Genomic DNA, 21362 nt, shown 5'->3' on the forward strand with positions numbered 1-21362 from the left:
ATTTATATCAGCTATCTCCCAGAAGATCTTTCTTGGTGCATAAAAAAATTCATTTATTAAACTGTAAAGGAGGACAGAGGGATAGAAAGATTTATTTGAATACATCCTGCAGAATTTAAATATGGGTGTAGATTGGATGTCCTGATAGATAAGAAAAAAGAGCATTTGCTTTTAAAGTATTTCTAGTTAGTAATAAAATGAGGATGCTTGACATCATTTGACTTCTGCATTATGCATGTAATAGGTGAGCAAATAATGAGGACAATAATTTTATTTATTAATAGTGATATCATTTTGGCAATATGGGAAGAAGTTATGTGTTAACTTTGGGAAATAATAAGAAAAATAATGTCTGCCTTTTTCTTGTTTGTTTGCTTTCAATGGCAGCTAACGTACTGGAAGAAGACTCAATGGAGCAGGACATAGAGAGCCCTGTCACTATTCATCAGCCAAAGTTACCCAAACAAGCTAGAGAGGATCTGCCAAAAAATCTAAACAAAGAATGTGCCAAGAGAAAAATCCAGAGATATGTTAGGAAAGATGGAAAATGCAACGTCCACCACGGGAATGTCAGAGAGACCTACCGTTACTTGACAGACATCTTCACTACTTTAGTTGATCTGAAGTGGAGGTTCAACTTGTTGATTTTTGTCATGGTTTACACAGTGACCTGGCTCTTCTTTGGAATGATCTGGTGGCTAATTGCCTACATGCGAGGAGATATGGATCATATAGGGGACAGCACGTGGACTCCATGCGTCAGCAACCTCAATGGGTTTGTCTCAGCCTTTTTATTCTCAATCGAGACAGAAACTACCATTGGGTATGGTTACCGGGTCATCACAGACAAGTGTCCCGAGGGAATTGTTCTTCTTTTAATTCAGTCTGTTTTAGGTTCTATCGTCAACGCTTTCATGGTTGGCTGTATGTTTGTGAAAATATCCCAACCCAAGAAGAGGGCAGAAACCTTGGTTTTTTCTACAAATGCAGTTATTTCCATGCGGGACGGAAAGCTATGTCTGATGTTCCGAGTAGGAGACCTTAGGAATTCACACATTGTAGAGGCATCAATACGAGCCAAGTTGATCAAATCCAAACAGACAAAGGAGGGGGAATTTATACCGCTCAACCAGACAGATATCAACGTAGGTTATTACACAGGGGATGATCGTCTCTTTTTGGTTTCACCACTGATCATCAGCCATGAAATTAACCAGCAGAGTCCTTTCTGGGAGATTTCCAAAGCCCAGTTGCCCAAAGAGGAGCTAGAAATTGTTGTAATCCTAGAAGGAATGGTGGAGGCAACAGGTAACATTTCTTATACTTTGTGTAAAGTAAATGCTTTAATATTAGAAAGGAAAATCAGTGGTTTTGCTTCAGTTTAAAGGAATAATTTCAATAGTTGATACATTTGCAAAAGGCATCAGTTATCCGGTTAGCTTCAAAATTAAAAGCGTGCCCAGTTTAATTGTCTGTTCCATCTTGCCTAATGAAATTAGTGTTGTTTCTGCTCTGTTTGGAAAATGGGATAGTTTTTCTCATTTTCTAAATTTTTTACAGCATGTCACACAGTTATTTGTCATTCTATTGCAGGAGCCACTCAACTACTAGGACCCTGTGGGATAAAATGTTTTAGAAACAAAAATATCAATTCAAAACTCTGTTTATGATTAACATGGAAGTACCATAGTTCCTGCTGCTTCCAATCACCCATGGGTAGCTGCAAAATAACTGCTTGCCACATTAAACTCCAAGCCTGTTTGGATCCAGTAAGAAATGATGATGTGTTTAGTTTTCTCTTTTTTACTTCACTGTTTACCTGCTTTTGTTTTAACTTGTAACTTGGACCTTGTTTCACTTTAGTTCATAAAAATCTATCAGATTTTGTATTTCACTTATCTCTCCTACACACTGCAAAAGTGTACAGAACACTTAATGCAAGTATATATAAATAAGGCACAAACGTCACCAAAGTCTTGTAGAGAGGTTGTTTGGTCATTAACTATAATTATACAGCAGAACATCAATAGCAGTCTATACAGAGAAAATGCCGCTTGGAATTCACAGTAAATGGCTAGCAGTGTTTCTTCTTTGCATTAAAACTAGAATAGTAGGAGGATGTTTTGTCTAAAAATGATGCACCTACTTCAGTCAGAGTGCTGGTATACTTGGCTTAGGAGAGATGTTTTTCCTGCTAATGACAGCATCAAATTCTGAACTGAATAAACATAAACAGTACAAGGAAATGGTGATTAGAAAATGAAGGAAGGATGTGCTCAGGTAGAAGAAAATAGCAAGCAGAGAAATAGAACAACCAGATTTTCCATTTTCCCTACTACTGTAAAAGCTAGAAGAGTTTGAGGATGCAGATTACACTTCTCTGACACAAGTACAACCTTTCTAACCCTGACTCATGTTTTGCAACTGGAGCCAGGAAATAAAGAGCAATCTCTTACCAGAACATGTGTGTGTGTTTCACACATCTATTATGTGGTGTCAGAAAAAAATTGCATTTGTCACCATGTAATAAATGTGTGAGACAAAAATGAAGAAAAATATAATTCAAGGGAACTTGGCAGAGAGTCTGAAGAGGTAAATGCACGGCTTCCACATTTTCCAGAAAGTTGATGGCAATGAAGAGGAATCAAGGAAATGAAATGTTTAGTGTTTCTGATATGTGCAGTGAGTATAGAGGTTTCAAACATCTGTGTCACCTTTGGATGAGAAGATGAAGAAATTGCTGTTTGTTAGCTGAAAACATTCTGAAATTTCTGAACTGCAGCTAGATGAACTTGACATCCAAAAGAACAGTGGGTTGTTTTGGTTTTTGGTTTTTTTTTTTTTTTTTTTAATGTTTTTTTAAATATTATTTTTTAAAGGAAAAAAAAAGGGGGGGGGGGGGGGGGAAAGATTGGCAAGTAATAGTAACATTTGAGGGCTACTCAGAAAGTAACACCTCCCATTTTATTATGATGCTCCACAAAACCACAGGTGGATGCAGGTGGAATGGCAGCAGAGACTGAATTTTCCAATCAATATCCCATTAAATTTTGTAGCCATGTGATTGACAAAATGGCATCTGGCATAGAAATTCATATGAAGCAAAGGCATGCCATTTAATTCCTCCATGTGGGAAAAATGGCACCCACTGACATTCACTGACATTTTCTGAACACTTCCACACAGTGGAAGTGAGTACAGTGAGGAGTGGTGCAGGGTGGTGCATTTCACCAGTGGCGACAAAGGGTCACGTCCAGCACAGATTTTTCAAGTGTGACATGCAGGCTCTTGTTTATCACTGGCAAAAACACATAGCTAGTGGTGATGGCTGTGTTGAAAAATAGTGATTTGTAGCTGAGAATATGCTCTATCAAATAAGGCAATTGTGCTCCTTGTAACAGCTGTTGTTTCCATGGAAATAGTTAGGAGGCATTACTTTCAGAGCAGTCTATGTAAATAGCATCTCACTGAAAAAATGTAAAAGATCAGAACAAAGTATACTTTGTATGTATACTTCTGCAGTACATCAAATGTAGCTTTGTTGTCTTAAGCCTTCAAGCTTTTCACTATTTAACCTTCCAATCCCTACTTCTTGATCTTAGTACACTTACACAGCCTTCTGTTCTCTCCTTTGCTGCTCTGTTGATATATTGATCCTATCTTCTACTCAGTCATTATCATCTTCCACCAGTGAGGGTGTTTGGGCTGACAAGGTAATGTTAAAATTCTAGAATAATTCTGGAATAAGTTCATAGTTAATAGAAAGACTGGATGTAACTATTTGCAAACCTGCTGAAGCTGCCCAGGATAAAGGTGTAACCCTGCCACATTTTTAGCTGCTCCATTTCATTCTGTTGGGACCATCTCTTTAGCATGCAGCTGTATGAGATATGAGGGGAGGGCATCATATAATATCACTTAACTGCATCATCAGGAATAGTAATGTCATAATTACTAGTACAGTTTCTGTTTGTGTGGTAGTCCACATGCACTGGATTACTTCTGCTGAAGATGCAACCAAACCAACATTCTACCATCACTAGACATTTTCCTTTTTTTTTCTCAACAGATTTTGTTTTTTAATTTACATTCTTGCAAATATTGAAAAAAAATTTTGGCCATCATATATTCACTTTTCCTTCTTACATCAAATGTACAGTGAGAGCAGCAAGAGAAGCTGCTCACTGCAGAAGTCTCCAGCACACTACTGTTCGTACCTTCCAGTACTGCTCGAAGACATAGGATAGAAAAATAGTGGCAATGAAGCTAAGAAACTGTGTCCTTAGCTATAGCAGCATCATCACTGATATCACTTTACATGCATCAAACACAGATGGACAGCATTATCTTCTGTGCATCAGAAAAAGTCACTCCAAATTCTGACCACATGAGAAAAATCCTTTCTAAATTTTCAGAGCTTCTCTACTCTTACATTTATCCTTTTAATGAGAGGTAATATGGTACAAACTGCTAAATATGAACATTTGCTATTATTTTTATCAATTATTGCTATTATTCTGTTTAAAGTTTTATTGAGAAAATATCACCTTATATAATAGTTTCCACCCAATGGGATTCAAGAGCTCAGCTACTTCTAGTATGAAATATAACTGCTTATGTAGCATCATGTAAACTTTGCACTATGTTAGGAATAGAAATGAAGAATAACACATCTTTTGAAAGGAAATGAAAATTTTTAACCAAATCAAAATTTAGGAGAAACATCAAATCAAGGACACTCAAATTCCCCTTGGAAGCATCACCATACTTTTTGAGATACAGAATGGAGTAGATATGTCTGCCAAGGCAGATATTGAAATGTCAGCCAAGAAAATATCACTACACCTTTACTATTGACATTGATTCTACCATAAGGGTAATTTTGAGGGCAGAAGATTCATAAAGGCACTTCCAACAAAATACAATGTCAAGCTGACTTCTTCATATTATATCAGCAAGAACTGAAAATAACACTGGTTTTATAAACGTTATTGATCCTTTCAATATGCAGTTTTCCTTATTTCTTTACTCAACAATCCTTCTGTGTTCAAAGGATAGCACTCTCACAAATGTTCACTCCTATGGCCTTTCTAATACCAACACACGTCTCTCAAGCACCCAAAAAAGAAATGGTGTTTCTGAACTTGTTCTGTAGTGCTCACAGCAGATATGTTACTGCAACACCTACCACTAGGGTTGGTGACTCAGCTGAAGATGCAGTATCTCACACTTCTCATTTTGGTGGACCATGCTGCCACTCCTCAAGGTGAAGTGAGATTAGCTTTGCACAGCCCTACCCTGTGAAGTACGTCAGGCCATTATGAAGCAAATGACGATCCTTCAGGATTGGGGGGGGCAAAAGTCCAACCAAACATCACTCTATCTAAAGGACATATCCATTACTTCCAGCTTTTACAGCCACTGTTCTGCTTCCCATTTTGCTAAAGGCAGGTGAGAGTGCAAGGAAGATGCAAGAATCAATAAAACTCAGCAATAACAAAAATAACCTCCATCTTTAGTACTTTTGCATCTTTTAGTGTCAGAATACAGCAGTGGCATTGAAACTACAGGATTCCAGCATCCCTTCCCTCCCTGTGGGAGAGCTGCAACACTATATGCAAATCTACTAACGGAAAAGAACAAGACCAATGCACCAATCTCAATCCCTCAGCATTTGAAATCTGCCATTGAAAACACTTGGTTTATATTAAAGTGCCATCACTTTTTTTTTTTTTTTTTTCCTGGAGATCAATTAAGATATTTGTTAGACTATGCAGTTTTACTGCAGTGGAATTTGAGTAAATAATTTTGTTCTTTGGTCTATGAAAAACAGAACACAGAGGCTCACAGATCCTGAACCCTGTCTCCCTTAAACAGTATGCACAAAAGTTTGGATCTGAGTAATTTATATATTTCTCTCAAATTTAAAGAAAAAACAAGGGACCTGGTCCAGTGGGAGCTGTCCCTGCCTATTGCATGGGAGTTGGAGCTACATGATCTTCAAGGTTCCTTCTAACATAAATGGTGCTATGATTCTGTGATTCTATGAAATCTACAATTAACATATTTTATGTCAAGTTAACAGCCACTTTCCTACAATAGACTTGACAATTTTAACCCTTTTTCTCCAAGTGAAGTCTGTTTTTGATGTGGAGGTGAAGTGGGAAAGTGAAATATATGAGATGAGAGAGAAACCAGGAGGGGACAGAAAAATTCAGAGGAATTTTCAAAAAAGGAGAGAGAGAAAGAGGAGTGTCCCAAACAGCCCATAGCTTTGATGTTAATGTGGTTTCTGAATTGTAAACAGTGGGGTTTAAAACTCTCATCTAAATTTGCATTGAATTACAAAATAATAATAATAATAACTTTTTTCATCTCAGGAAAGTATTATAAAGGATTTCAATGTACTTTAGCCAGAAAGACCATCAAACCTGATGAAGTTGTGTCCAGCCAGCAGGGTGCACTAGATGACACTCTGGGAATTCCCTCTGCCTAAAAATAAAACATGAAACACTATCGAAGAAAAAGAAGAAAGAAAACAAAAGATCAGCATATTTATAACTGTCAAGAAAATAAGCTACAAAGCTAGGCATAGAACTTCAGGCTTTTATGGATAATTTTATGAATAAACTTCTGATGGGGTGCATTTATAATTCTGACACACGGGCTGCTTGAGAGCAGTATTTGCAGAATGGCTCATCATAAACAAACACGCTTGCCAGCTGTGGAAAATGTGTGTAGAAAACAATAAAATGTTCACACTGATGGTTATTTATATAGTAAACGATGCTATTGATCAGACAAACATTGTATAAAACCGTTCCCACTCTTCACTACAACCCCTTTGATTGACTGATTTATTGCCTTTTTGGTTTCACTCTACTGAATTGAAAATTTACCCCTTATCCTTGCCCAATCCTAACAAATACGTCCTTTTGATATGAATGTTAGCAGTTCTAACCTTTCAAAACATCTCAGCAGACCTTGTTCTCTCTCTGTCTCTCCAAATAAGCCTTGCTCGGGTTACAGTTTTGCACCAGAATTTTTTATTGCTCTTCAAAGAAGAGATGTTTATACTCTCAAATTACTTCTTAAGGGGATGTAGATGAAAGGCAGAAAAGAAATCAGGATTTCTCACACCCAAGTCTATCTGCAAGGCAACTGGTTAGAGTAGATTAGATTGTTGTGCTCCAGGATGTGACAAACATACATTGACTGACATGCAATTTAAACAGGTTTAAGAATAAATGGCTTATATTTACACTGCATGATCACCATTTCAGGAATGGTCAGAACACAACAGCTTTTCGGCCTTTAGGCTGTATTTTTTATTTCTATTTTGGCATCATTTGTGTGTGAGGTGTTAGGCTTAGACATCTAAGTTCATCTGCACCTCTACCTACTTCCCTAGCATTTGCAAGAAATCTCTTTCACTTACGTTCCTTAATCACATTTACTTTTTTTTAAAATTCCACCAGTATTTTTCATTATTATTAATTTTAATGCAGAAAGTTAGAGCTATTAGCAGAAGGTATTGCAGTCATGAGCTGGAGCTCTAAATGTCGGCATAGAAAATCATTCCAATTTCATCGCAAAGTTTCTTATCAGGAAGCTTTCCTGAAGGAAAACATAAGACTTAAATGGAGCAGTTACAGTTTCACAGTAAGAGTCAAAACAATATGCAAAATGGCAAGAAGTGAGGGAACAGAGTTCATTAGAACAAAACAGAAATTTGAAGTGAGTGCACATATCAATTTCAGGGATGGAAAAGGAATCACACATTTTCTCTAACAGATTTGTTCTCTGAATGATGATAGTATACAAACGTTTTACACAGTTTGATAACTGCCTATTATCTTTCTTTTATATCTTTCTTACCAATTCATTGCTCAGTTCGTCACAACAGCAGCTGCTCCCTTATCCCTAAACCTTTAGATACTCAGATTCAAGCAGTAAGTCAGATGCTAACAAGTAAGCTCCCTAAAAGGCAGGTTTCAGACCCTGCTATATTGAGTTAATAAATAAATCCTTGACGCAAATCAGGTATTATTAAAAAAATAACTTCATTGAACACGAATCGAACTTTCACAAGAGCTTCATTTTGTACATTGTACTCTTGCAAACTGTGTTAGGGCACAGGAAAGGGGCACTTCCAATGCTGTGACTGCTCTCATAGACCTCCACTGTCAGCATTGTTTCTTTCCTAGGACAGTATCTAGCAGAAATAGACACACACTTTTTTTTCTGCACTCACTTCTTAATCATGGCCCTGCATACACTATCCTTTGCAGCAATTATGATCTCCATGGCCAAAGGAATCACAGGATCACAAAGCTGTGGTGTAACACTGGCCATGTTGCTGCATCTCAAGCAGAAGGGCAATTAACAATGACACTTCCAGCAAATCTTCAAGCAACACTGTATTTCAACGTTTCAACAGAAAAGCAAGGAACGTGCAAAGGCATCTAGATGTGTAGTTCTCAGTACAGGAGAGATATGGACCTGTTGAAGTGCATCTGAAGGAGGGACACAAAAATGATCTAAGAGATTAAACATCTCCCCTATGGGGACAGGCTGAGAGAACTGGGGCTGTTCAGCCTGGAGAAGAGAAGGCTCCAGTGAGATCCAAAAATAGTCTTTCTGTATCTAAAGGGTGTCTATGAGAAAGAAAGGGACAGACTTTTTCAGCAGGGACAGTTGGGATAGGACAAAGGGAAATAGTTTGAAACTAAAAGAGGGAAGATTTAGATGTTATATATAAAGAAGAAGTTTTTTAGAATAAGAGTGGTGAGGCACTGGCACTGGTTGTCCAGAGACGCAGTGGATGCCCCATCCCTGGAGACACTCAAAGTCAGGCTGGATGGGGTTCTAAGCAACCTGATGGAGCTGTAGGCATCCCTGTTCATAGCAGAGGATTTGGACCAGATAGCCTTTAAGAGTCCCTTCCAAGTCATACAATTCTATGATTCTATGAATTCTATGGAGTTCTTGGGTCTTCAGGCTAAGATCAGACCCTAATGTATGTGCATAACTCAGGGGACCAAGCATGCATGTGATGCACTGCACTGTACTGTGTTTGATGTCCCCTATGTCCACACAATCTTGATCAGAAAGATCTCTACTTGCTGAACGAAATGGAAGATGTTAGACAAAGTGCACAGCAGCCATTTTATTTGAGTCAAAGAATTCCCAGAGCAGAATTAGCTAACTGAACACCTCCCATGCTTCCAAAGTGGAGACATCATTTCTGAACACTCCTAAGAATTGTTTCAGAACTATGAAGAGCCTTCCGCATTTCTGAGCACATTTAAAGATAATGGCTATTAATTTGTGCTTATTTGGATTGGCCATTTGGGCTTGGAATGATGTAAATGAGGAGCCAGCATGGAAGCAGGCGATTTGGAAAAGAAAAAGTGTAACTATCATTTCTAATTTTTGAGTTTTACTTTTGATCATCTGAGGTAGTTATCAACTGGAAAATAAAGGCTGTTGAGCACCATGATGAAATCCTGGGCACACGCTGATGTGAATCAGGGCAGTATCTCAACCCTGAAACTTTTTCTGGAATGAACTGATTCTTTCATGTTGATCACCTTGTTCTCTTGTGTTTGATCTCCAGATATGAAGCATATTTAAGTAGCCTGTAGTTCAAAACCTTGGGATGTATTTTGGCAAAGTCTGTTTTTTGCCTATACCTCTAAAAGATATTTTCGCTTTTCCCTTTGGTGCCTATTTATTCCCAGCTGTATAATGTTATTTTCTCCTCTTCAGTCTCACTGAATTATAGCAAAGGATAAATGTGTTACATTACATCTCTTGACAACAGCAAGATCTCTCCAAATTTATAGATGTTTATATCAATTCCTGATGAACATAAGCCAATTGGTTATTCATCTTCAACAGAAAGTTTACACAAAATTGAATAGAGTAGTAACTGCAAAGCCCTAAAAGACTGATGAACAAGCAGGGCTGATTTTGAAAAAAAAAAAAAGAAAAACATTTCTTCCTTTGACAACATGTATGACTGCCAGGCAACCCATGTTCACCTTTCTTGTACTCCTCTCCTGCCCTCTCCAGACCTACTGCATTGCTAAAAGAGATGGAAAAAGAGAAAATGTGGTTGTGGTTACGCTTGCTTATACATTCTTGCCATTCCCAAGACAATTACAAGAAAAAAAATTCAAAAAGCTTCTCAAGATTTCTGTTCTTCTAGGTTTGGACAATTTTCATTCGTTGGTATTTCTGTGGATTGGAATACTTTCATTTAAAAATATGGGATTCTAATAAAAATAGAATTATTGGAGATATTCCATTCTAACAACTCATTCCAATAAAGAAACTTGATTTAAGAAACATTCAAAACATGAAAACACATTAAACATCAGAGATTTATTTTTTAAAAAGTTTCCAGTGGTTATCAGAAACATCTTTAAGATTTCTGAGAGACAAGAAAAATTTAGTTAATGACAATATTTAGAGGGAATGTTTGGATCAGCTCCGCTGATGAGAAATAAATAGTGGGAAGGGTAAAATATGCTCCAGGGGATTTCCTGTCCTGCAAATGATGCCAGGCTGTAGCTTTCCAATCTCTTCCTAGCAGTTCACTGTTACAAAGCCAGGAACTGTACAAATAGGTTCCCAAGACAGAATTGATTAGCACTATATCTCACGTACTGGGTACTAGAGGAGGGCAGGTGTCATGCAGTTATGACAGGGTGAATGCAGCCCTCTGTCGTAGCAAGGGAAGGGAGCACTGAAGCCATGTCATCTACTTCAGGATTGCTCACAGCAATGGTCTAATTAACTTAAGGGAAACAAAGATCCAAGGATTTGGCACTGAATTTATACCTGCTAATAAAAAGAGCTGGAAAAGGCCAGCACATCCTTGATATCACCAAAGTTATGACAAGTATAAAAGAGAAAAAAAGACACATGAGGAAGGAAGCTGTCAAACACATCTGCCTACCTCAGCTCTCAGGTGCAGGTTTCCCCAGGAGGTGAATGGGCTCAGGTTCACACATACAGTGAATGTTGCTGACCGTACTAAATTCACTGGAGTAAAATGAATAAAAGTCTCTGTAGATACAGTGCTAAGCAATTTATTAAACTACAGCTTTTAGCACAGGCTGTTAGAAGGGTGAATGACACACATTGAAATAAGTCCTTACTACAAACAAGGCCACTGCTTACTGGGTTGTGGTAGTGAAAGTATACACATCAGCTTGAGGAAAGCAATTGGACTCCTGTATTTACCACTTGGGACGATATCTCTGGTGTTCTTCATCCTGTTCAAGATGCCCCAGTACAAGAAAGACTTGGACTTACTGAAGCAAGTTCAGAACAGGGCCACCAAGAGGGCAGGGGGCCTGAGTACAGAATATAGAATCATAGAATCATTGAGGTTGGAAAAGACTTCTAAGATCATTTAGTCCAACTGTTGACCCATCACTACCATGTCCACTAACCATGTCCTTAACTACCACATTTCCATATTTCTTGACAACCTCCAGAGTTGGTGAATCCACCACTTCCCTGGGAAGCCTGTGCCAGTGCCTCACCACTCTTTCTGAGAAGAAATGTTTCCAAATATCCAACCTGAACCTACTCCAGCACAACTTAAGGCCGTTCCCTCTTGTCCTATCGCTAGTTACACAGGAGAAGAAGCTGGCAGCCACGTTGCTGCAGCCTCCTTTCAGGTTGCTGCAAAGGGCAATAAGGTCTCCTGAGAGCCTCCTCTTCTCCAGATTGAACAACAATTCAAATTTCCTCATCAGGTCCACATAAGGCTTGTATTCCAGACCACTCACAGCTTTGCTGTCCACATGCTCCAGGGCCTCAATATCTTTCTTGTCCTGAGGGGTCCAAAACTGCACACGTACTTGAGGTGCAGCTTCACCCATGTCGAGCACAGAGGAACAATCACCTCCCTGCTCCCACTGGCTGAGTTATTTCTTATACAAACCAGGATGCCATTGGCCTTCTTGGCTACTTGGGCTCACTGCTCGCTCTTGTTCAGGCCAGTACCAACCAGCACCCACAGATCCTTTTCCTCCAGGGGAATCTTACCTCTATCTGAACAGACCTAATAAAAGGTTAAAGAAAGAATAGAGACAGGCGTGATTCAGAGGTCCAGGATGATGAGACAAGAATTAATGGGTACATGATCAGACATCAGGAAAAGCCTTTTTTACCATATGGCTGATCATACCTTGATGCAGGGTCCCAGGAGGATAGAACTGCCATTCCTGCTGGTGCCCATAACCTGACTGAATAAGCCCTGAGCAATGTGAGCTATTTCGCTACACATTAAGCAGTATGTAGGACTGGTTGACTCTACAGATGTCTTCCAGTCTAAATTATTTACTGCTTGTTGCACTCAAAGTCTGCTTCTACTAGCATGTGATAGGAGTGAAGAACTAGATTGCTTTGAAAAGTGATTAGCCCAGCTAAAGAATTGCTCTCCCATGTCACCATTTAAGAATTGTGTTTTACATACCTGAAAACTGGGTAAGGACTATGAGTCCATTGCTTTGGTCAAGCAGCCAGTCAGTCAATGCAACCAAGTTTTGCTCCAGGAGGTTTGCTATAAGAGAACATCTTAAAATTGTGAGGCAGCACTTCATCAGACAACTGATCTTTGGAGAATGGCCCAAAGGTTGCACTAAATCAGTGTTCCTTATTTTTTCTGGATTTTTTTTCATTCCCCTTGCCAGAGTCTTTTTCATCTTTCAGCCTCTATAAACAGTGAGAGAGATGAGTATCGAACCTTGCTTCAGTTGTCTGCTTCTCTCTCCCTTGGACAGCTTTTGTATAATTCAAATGGGATACAAGAGATCTACCAATCTACAGTTGTTATTGTTATTATCATCATCACTGTTATCATCACAGCAGATAGCCTTGTATCTAGCAACAGTGTCAAGTGGTTTAAGATTTATCTTTGGGTGAGCCCTAAGGCACATCAGGTTTGACAACTTTTATTCCACCTTTCTGACTGATGCAGACAAATGCAAACTGAAGAGACAGGAGCTTACCATTAAAGGAGAAAAATCAATCTGACTATGGCAGAGCTGCCAGGCACCACCATAGCAAAAAAGATTTAAGACTCAGCCAGTCCAATTAAACTGCACTGGCACTATTTTTTAACTAGACATAAGGTTCACTGATGGATAAGAAGTATTAGCTTACTACACTTAGATCACCGCAATGGAAAGGTCCCCCTGTTCCTTTCATTTTTTTTTCAGTTTCTTTTTCCATTAGTCCTTTAATTACAGTGGGAGCTCTTCTTTCTTTCTTTTTTCTAGTAAGTACAATAATAGTTTTTAACTATCAATATGTTTATAATAGATGCTGTGAAAAAGTGTAGATGAGTTCAAAGCCAAAGGTTCCGAGTCAGTTACAGACTTCTGTCTGGTCAAAAATCCTTGAGCACACTACCTGTGTCTACGCAGCTGTGAAGTGAATGAGGTTTAGTTTTGGCAGTCTGAGGAAAATATCTTTCTCCTACTACAGATCAAGAGCAGGATCTCTTGGGAAGGCAAAAACCAACATCTGTCTTTGCATCACAGCAGTCTTGCACTTCACCAGCATCTAATTAATCACATTCAGTGCTTTTCAGGTGACATTTGTGGATCTGGCCTATGATGAGCACTCTTACTGCACCAACTCAAGCTTTTCCACACCTTTCCACAGTGTATTCCTTTTAGAGATGAAAGCTATAAGTAGTATGAGAGTTGTATGTAAAGACCAATGCAAAATATTCATTTGCAGCACTTCCATCATAATTTGCAGTGTGAAGAAGGACAGGAAGTAGGGCCAGCAATAACAGACATCATCCTTTGGGAAGACATCAGAGAAGCAGATGTGGAAAGATTACAAGTCCACCATTCACAAATGGCCTACTCCATCTCTTTCCCTGAAGAACAACAACTGGTCCAAATTTTACAGTGAAATTGTTGGCATTTCTTTCTTTCTGTAGCAAAGAATCATGAGGCAAAGGTCTAACTCATTTCAAAAACAAAATAGATCCAGTAGTAGTTTTCCAACTTGCAAATGAATTAGGAAAATTCCAAAGAAAATTCCATGTTTATGTTCCAGGACTACAATGGTACTCAAACTCCACTTTAAGACTCTCACTTCAGGGGCTAAACATAGATGCAATAGAGTTTTAAAACCCTGTTTAATTAGTAAAAGTCCAGAGACAGAAGAACACACAAAATGAATCTTAACCTTACCACATTTACACTCTTTTATACTTGAAGGAGATATAAAATGGTACAAGAGAATTCAAAAGCCATCAGTGATAGAAATCCATGCAGAAATCCCCCTTACTAATGTGTATCAAATATTTATTATACAAGTTTTGAGCCTGTTTCACCAAGTTCATGGAGTAGGTCCCAGTCTCTGGTGGCCTTTGAATTAGGACCCCAAAGGAATAAATTGAGCTGTGCAATGCCTGTCAGTTCTCTAATGGCCTCAAAGAAGAATCAATTAATAGACTAATTAAAAGACAAATGAAAGATTTAAAGCAGATAAATGTTTATAATCTAGATTAAGTGCCCATATGGGAAATTTGGTTTATTAGAAGGGGACATTACGACACTCGAGAATACTACATACCTATGGGAGGAATGGTGTTTTCAGACAGGATATCTTCCCCACAGGCACACTGCACTGAAACAATCCTGCAGTCACTCTGTTCTCCACAGTCACTTTTCTTTCTGCATATGTGTGGAACAATCTGTTCTACAAAGACAGCCTGAACAAATCTTGAATATTTTATCATACAAACTGTTCACAGTAAATACAAACACTACTACATGTGAAAACACTTGGTCCATGAAAGTACACCTTACCCTATCTCTCTTATGTACCCAACTACCTCCTACCAAGCTTTCCATCTGCCATACACAGTTCAGTACACGATCTGTTGAAAAAAAAAAAAAAAAAAAAAAAGAGCCAAAATCTCATCAGATATTGCCGGTCCATTAAAAATGCATGCTAATGATTTCATTTAAATTATAACAGAACTAGAACAGAGAGCTAGAGATTCTTATAAACATACACAGCTCTCAAGGCTGATCCTCTTTATGGCAGCCAAGATCGAGATCAGATCTCTCCTAAGACCTTTCTTTACACTAGGTAAGTATTTTATCAAGTAGATCAGAAGAACATTGATAAAGAATAAAACCAAACCACCTCCAGGAGTTTCTATGGAACCTTTTTTTCCTGATAAAGCCCTGCTCAGGAGGTTCCTTGGTCACAAAAACTTGTTTATGATATAAGGCCTTGACATTGTTGTTTTAGCATTGCCTTGTTCCTCATCTGCTCCTTTTTTTTTTTTTTTTTTTATCTTTTTTTTTTGTTTGTTTGTTTGTTTTTTGTTAAGGATCCAACAAGCCAAACAATATGTACATTTCAAAATAGTCCTCTGGTTAACAGTGTGTTCCCAACAGCCCAATCTGTGATGCTGAAATGACAGCAGATAATTTTTTCTGATGACTGCAAAGCAACCAAAATAAAATACATGGGGAAAAAAAAAAAAAAAAAAAAAAAAAAAAAAAAAAAAAAAAAAAAAAAAGAAAAGAAAAGAAAAGAAAGAAAGAAAAAAAAAAGCAATAAATAATCACAATCATTTACATCCATAAACCCATGCAGCATCTTCCATCTGAGCACTGCAGAGTGGAAAGTGTGCGCTATGGTCTCCTGTTCCCATATTCTTCTGGCTCTATGCAATGCAACATTGTGACATAGAAAAAACCATATGGAGGTCACACAAAATGTCCACATGTATCGTTTGGGGGATACCTTTCAATAATGAAAATTTCAAGTGATGCAATATCAGCAGCATCTAGATGTGAGCAAGTATAGGCTAGCTGCACTGCTGGAAGAGGATTTGTGTGACTGAGAAAGACTGCTGTGTGGTTGATGATAAATTACAGGAAAGTGGCTCTTGGCACTTGACAGGCACTTAAGCATCAGTTAGAAGTGATGTCTTTAACTTCCTATGGCAAAGCCACATCTTATCCACTATTACAGGTAAAGTGTATGTATAGAAAATAGGTGGTTGAAAATATAAAATATTTAAGTTAAGTATCAAGATCCAACCCCGAGGATGAGAAAGCCACTCAACTAAATTGGCTCCTGGTACGTGCTGTTCCTTCTGCTGTCTCAGCAGTTATTTATGTCAAGCCTACCTCAGAGCCCACAAACTTTGGGATAATAAAGACAGATCAAAAATTCACATCTCAAAACCAAATAAATAAATACCCAGTGCTCTTTAAGCCACATAAGAACTACTGCTCAGAATGTTTGATCGATGCAAAGGAGACTGTTCAGTGCATTAATGTCAAAAGACACCCAGCTCAGAGAGTTTCCTTGACATGCTGCACTTACTCAAAGATTGATGACTTGGAACCTGAGAGGAAAGAGCTTAGGTATTGAGCAAGGCCAGATATAGCAGTATCGGTATGAAAATAAAGGCTCAAATTGTCAAGCTTTCTAGTTCTGATTTGCCTCTCAGTAGTTTATTCAATAGAACTTCACTGTCCTCAGCCCAGACCCATGGTAGCACAGTGTGTTTCTCCCCAGGCAACTGTGAGAATATGAGGACAACAAGAAATGTGTGCTGCTCCACACGGGGGTGTGGAGGCATCACACATTTGGACCCCACAGAAGATCAGGCAGTCCCAAGGCTGCTGGAGTCTTCTCCTGACTGTGCACTGGTAGGGTATCACTCTACTGCACGAATATCTGCTCAGCCCTCACACAGGGTTTTCTTTGCAGTTCAGTATGGCCACTTCTAACATGGACTCTGGGGATGTCAGGCAGACCAAGATACATTTTATCACCCATCCCACTCCAGAGCCAGCAGGGAAAGGAGTGTATACAGAGGAGTCTGGCTGTAGTGCCGTCATCTACTAAGCATGACTTGAATCAGCTTCTCGGGGTGTCTCTCAGAGCCATAGGTGACTGTGTAATCCTGAGGATGCTTCATTTTAAACCATTGAACAAGGAACATCCTCATTTCCCTGAGAAAGCCTGCACCAGGTTGTCACTGGACACTCCAGACAGATATCTTTCAGGTAAAAACAGTACATGGGAATACAAGAAAAACTGTTCAGAGCAGAAGCTGTGGAGCAAGATAAACAGCAACAGTACAGTGCATACCAGAAGGAAAAAACAATTTTAATATAATCAAATATTTAATTTAAGGATGGATGTAACTTACTTAAGTGGGCAAAATATGTAACACACCTGTATGCTGTTTAACAACAGGAGAAGAAAATAGCATTGAGCACCAGTGGGTGCACTGGCAGAAGATTAGTATTTAGTATATAACTGATGCTGTGAAAGTAAACATTGTAGGTTAATGCATAAACCCTTAATAGCATTTACAATAAGTTTCAGTACATTATCATGTGGCATAATGTCATTACCATTAAATGCTTTAGCATCACACAACAGCTGAATAATGAACCATGCTGATACAAGGACGATATTCCAAGTTAGTGGTGGTAATGTGCAGCAACAGCATTTTCAATATATTCCTTGTAATTACAGTAATCTCATTCTAGAAAAAGTTGTAAAAGTAAATCTGTGCTGGGGTAGTAAACTTCTGTACTCCACACTGTAAAAGCTTCAGCTTTCTCTATCATGAGTCTGAAGGCTTGGTGCTAAAGGGACCCTGTAAGTATTTGTAATCTGACAAGGAGAAAAACAAAATTTTCTTGAGGGATTTTTAAAAAACACTGAGTTTATAACAGTGCAAGAAATAGCAGGGACATTCCTGAGCAGAGGCTACTCAAATGTATGTGATCACTGAAATCCCAAGCAAAGCGAAAAATGTGTAGCAAGGTCTTCTAGCTCATTTGTGGATAGAGAAAAGTGGAGGAATTCATGCAAATCAAAACATACTCGCTAAAGCAGAACGTCCTGTGGGCTCAGAGGCTGAGCTGTAACCATTCAGGCTACAGATCAGGGTCAGTGAACTTCTCCGTTGCAAACTCAGAGGGAAGAAAGTAGCTGCACTCCAAAATGTGGTGTAAAGCATCGAGAGCAAAGAGCATTTTATGTTAATTTTCTGTCAGCTTCAAATTGTTCAAGTTTCTCCTCTAAGGAGGAGAATCAAAAGTTTTATTGTGGAAAAGGTTTGTTTACAAGACACACACACACGAAAAAACAAAAAGGTTCAGAATGGCATTGTTTTGAGCTGCTATGCTATGAACTGCTACTCAAAAGGCACCTGCTTGTATTTTAAATGCAGAAACTCCCAATATGAACCACAGAATCTTAGAATAGCTTAGGTTGGAAGGAACCTTAAAATGTGAGAACACCCTGAGTTTACTGAAGTCAACAGAAGGATTCACATGGCTTTGAGAGAAGACCAACCACACCATTACAAGGGCTTATTTCATTTGCATAATCACTACGCTGAGATTTTATTGCATCCAGAACACAAGGTATTACCTTAAATCTATCTCAAATGCCATATTGATTAGCTCTTCAGTGCAGGTTTTCTACTTCCAGCCCTCTTTCTCCAGCTCAGTGTAACTGAATGCAAGACCAAGGGGTGGAAAAAATACCATCTGAACAGATGGGAAAGCAGATCCTTAGCATTACAGACAGGCAGACACCAGTATGATCTGAATGAAAGAGCAACTCCTTCTCACTGCATTCTCTGCATCTTTGTCTCTACATCTGAAAATCGGAGCACACAGTTCCTCTAGACTACAGCTGTACTATGGAGTAACAAGTTAGACTCATTTTTGAAGCTATTTGTATGGATGTTAACAATTACAGAGAAGGCACATCAAAAGAGAATCAAGCCCTGCATCTAATGTTGATAATGCACTTACTAGTAACATCCCTACTTTCCTGGAAGAGAACATTAAACCTGTTCAAAATACAGTATTTTTTTTTTCCAAATTATAGTATTTCTTACCTCCTACATCATATCTACCTTAATCATCTGACTCCCACATAACTGGCTCAACTTCAGTGACAGTCTCCTCTACTTGTTTGAAAGTCATGTTATTTCCACTGCCATCAAAAAGGCATGATTTTCAAGTGAAGTTATTAAGTTACTAATACAAGGAACATTGTGTAGGTTCTACTAAAATAGGAATGGAAAAGAGATTCTCCCCTTCTAACAGAGGGTCGGATTTTCCTAGAGAGGAGTAGCCTTCATTTATTAGGTTTTGTCTGTCTCCAAAGAAGAGAAGCCTATGTCCCTTTGTCATCTCAGTGATCTACTCCTGGTAACAGCAGAAAGAAACAGGATTCCTCTGAGGGTGAAGAACAGAAAAATACTACATCATTTTAATCAGATTGCTTTCATCTGAAGACCTATAACCTAAACATTAAAGGACAATGGGCAGCATACAAACCCAGCTTTCTCCCGGAGGTTCCATAACACCAATCCATCAGCCTGTATGCAAACCAGAGTACAAGTGAACCTGATTTGTCAGAGCTAAGAGCAATTTGATCTGACTCACATGCTTGATTCCCACCCAGCTACCAAGCTTTTCATACAGGACACAGTAAAATTATTCTGGAATAATCCCCGAGGAAATGTAAGTGAAAAATCTCTTCTGTTCTGGCCTACAGCTTTTCACCTCAAGCTTTGTATCTGCGCCAACAGCATCATGGACTTTAATCAACTTTACTGAGCTGTAACTAGTTTTATACCCACTCCCACATTTAAGAACAGACTTTGTTGAAAGACACCAATTTATTAATTTTGTGATGGTGAGTTGAACTGAGATCTGCAAAATTAATCTCAAACCAATTATGTGTTTTGTGAGAGCTTCAGCTTCTTTTCCACACAGCTCTCTCAGCAGCCATAAAATCACCACAAGTGTTCATTTGCTGAATCCAACCTCCCTCAAGTTTCACTTCATTACCTGTCCATTCCCCCAGATCTTTCATCTCCACTCAGTACCTCTGAAATCAGCAGGAAGAGTGAATGGAGGGATGTTTCAGCCACTGCAATATGAAAGGTTTATGAAAATTGTGTTAGCAGCACCTACACTATTAATGAACAAAATCCTCCTGGCTCAGTCTTAAAACCTGCATTGTTTCAAAACCTGTCAGATCCCTTTAAAAAAAATTACAGCCTTCGTTCAGCTCAAGATTACACTTGACAGTGTGTCAGTTTGACATGCAGGCATCTGTCATTCCCTGACAAGGAGAGAAATAGAAAATAATAGACAACAGGAAAACTGAAGTTTTCTTATCTTCCTCCACTGTCCTCCCTTACGACAGATTCACCTCACAGGGCACAGATTCACATCCATCTGGGGTTCACCCAAGCTGAATACCTCAAAATGCTGAATCATACAACTGTGCTATTCTGTCATCCAGATTTCGTAGTGCTGTCTCCCTTCACACAAGTCTTTTCTGACTGCTCTGGCAAGCAAAAGTCCTTTCATAAGTAATGCTTTTCCCAGGAAGAAGTGTTCCTTGTCGATCTCATTACTCTCTACCCGGGGAGTTCGTTTTTGTCCCACTCTCAGACAGATCCCTGTTGTTTCAGTGCCTGATGATTTTATGCAACACCACTGGAATGTATCAGAAGTGGTTATTCCCATCCCTGCATCAAGAGAAACATGTCAGATGCCATGGCTGCTATTCTGCATTTGCATTAAAAAGACAAGGTCAAAAATGTTTGCCTTGCTCTTCAAATGAAAACTACCGAGTTTTAGGAACATATTCAATCATCTCTGCAGTCTATTCCCCGTTCTCTTGCTTTTGTTAAAACAGAAAATTTCCACTTCAACTATTCTTATTGTAGAAGGAAGTAGTCCACAGTTACTCTGTTCTCAAGCAATGTGAGTGTCTTGAAAATAAGCACATTTTTATTCTTGCTGTACAGATCAAATGACAGGTCCCATGCTCTGTGCAGGGAAATGGACTTCCCAGAGGCAAGCACAGGCAAGCCTGGAGGTACGATTCTCTCCTCACAAAAGAAACAGCAGGATGTTTAACAGAAAGGGACAGTGCACAAATTGGTTTCTCTGTGGCGTATTCTGCTGTCTGCATGACAAACACAAAATGAAAGACTCACCTGATGTCCCTGTAGTTACACTTACTGAGCACACATAGTACATACACAAGGCCTAGGCAGGCGTACCAGTTGATGTGCAGATAGCATTTGTGCAACATACATCACCATTGGAGGATTCACAGTCATTTTAGAGGACACAATACTATTCCTGCTCATCATTAGCTTCAGGTTGGTTGTTGCCTCAGATAAATGTGTGTGGGTATAGGCTTAATGGAGCATGTCCTATCCTCATGCTGCATTTACCTGTAATGGAGGAGAACCAACAGTGGTGCTTTAGGCCTGTTCATATATCTGGCTT

The 21362-nt window shown here is 38.9% G+C and overlaps 1 protein-coding gene across 1 annotated transcript in view; it reads left to right on the forward strand.

Annotated features, from left to right (window-relative positions):
* Positions 1–380: 380 nt before the first annotated feature.
* The window catches only part of KCNJ6 (potassium inwardly rectifying channel subfamily J member 6), a 37780-nt gene continuing 16798 nt past the window's right edge, over positions 381–21362 (forward strand). Inside the window, exon 1 of the mRNA XM_042866809.1 lies at positions 381–1308. Coding sequence (XP_042722743.1) covers positions 381–1308 — 928 coding nt within the window. The remainder of the gene's footprint in view (positions 1309–21362) is intronic.

Source organism: Lagopus leucura, unplaced genomic scaffold (assembly GCF_019238085.1).
Source record: "Lagopus leucura isolate 7727_CA_CO unplaced genomic scaffold, USGS_WTPT01 Super-Scaffold_100001, whole genome shotgun sequence".
Classification (NCBI taxonomy): Eukaryota; Metazoa; Chordata; class Aves; order Galliformes; family Phasianidae; genus Lagopus; species Lagopus leucura.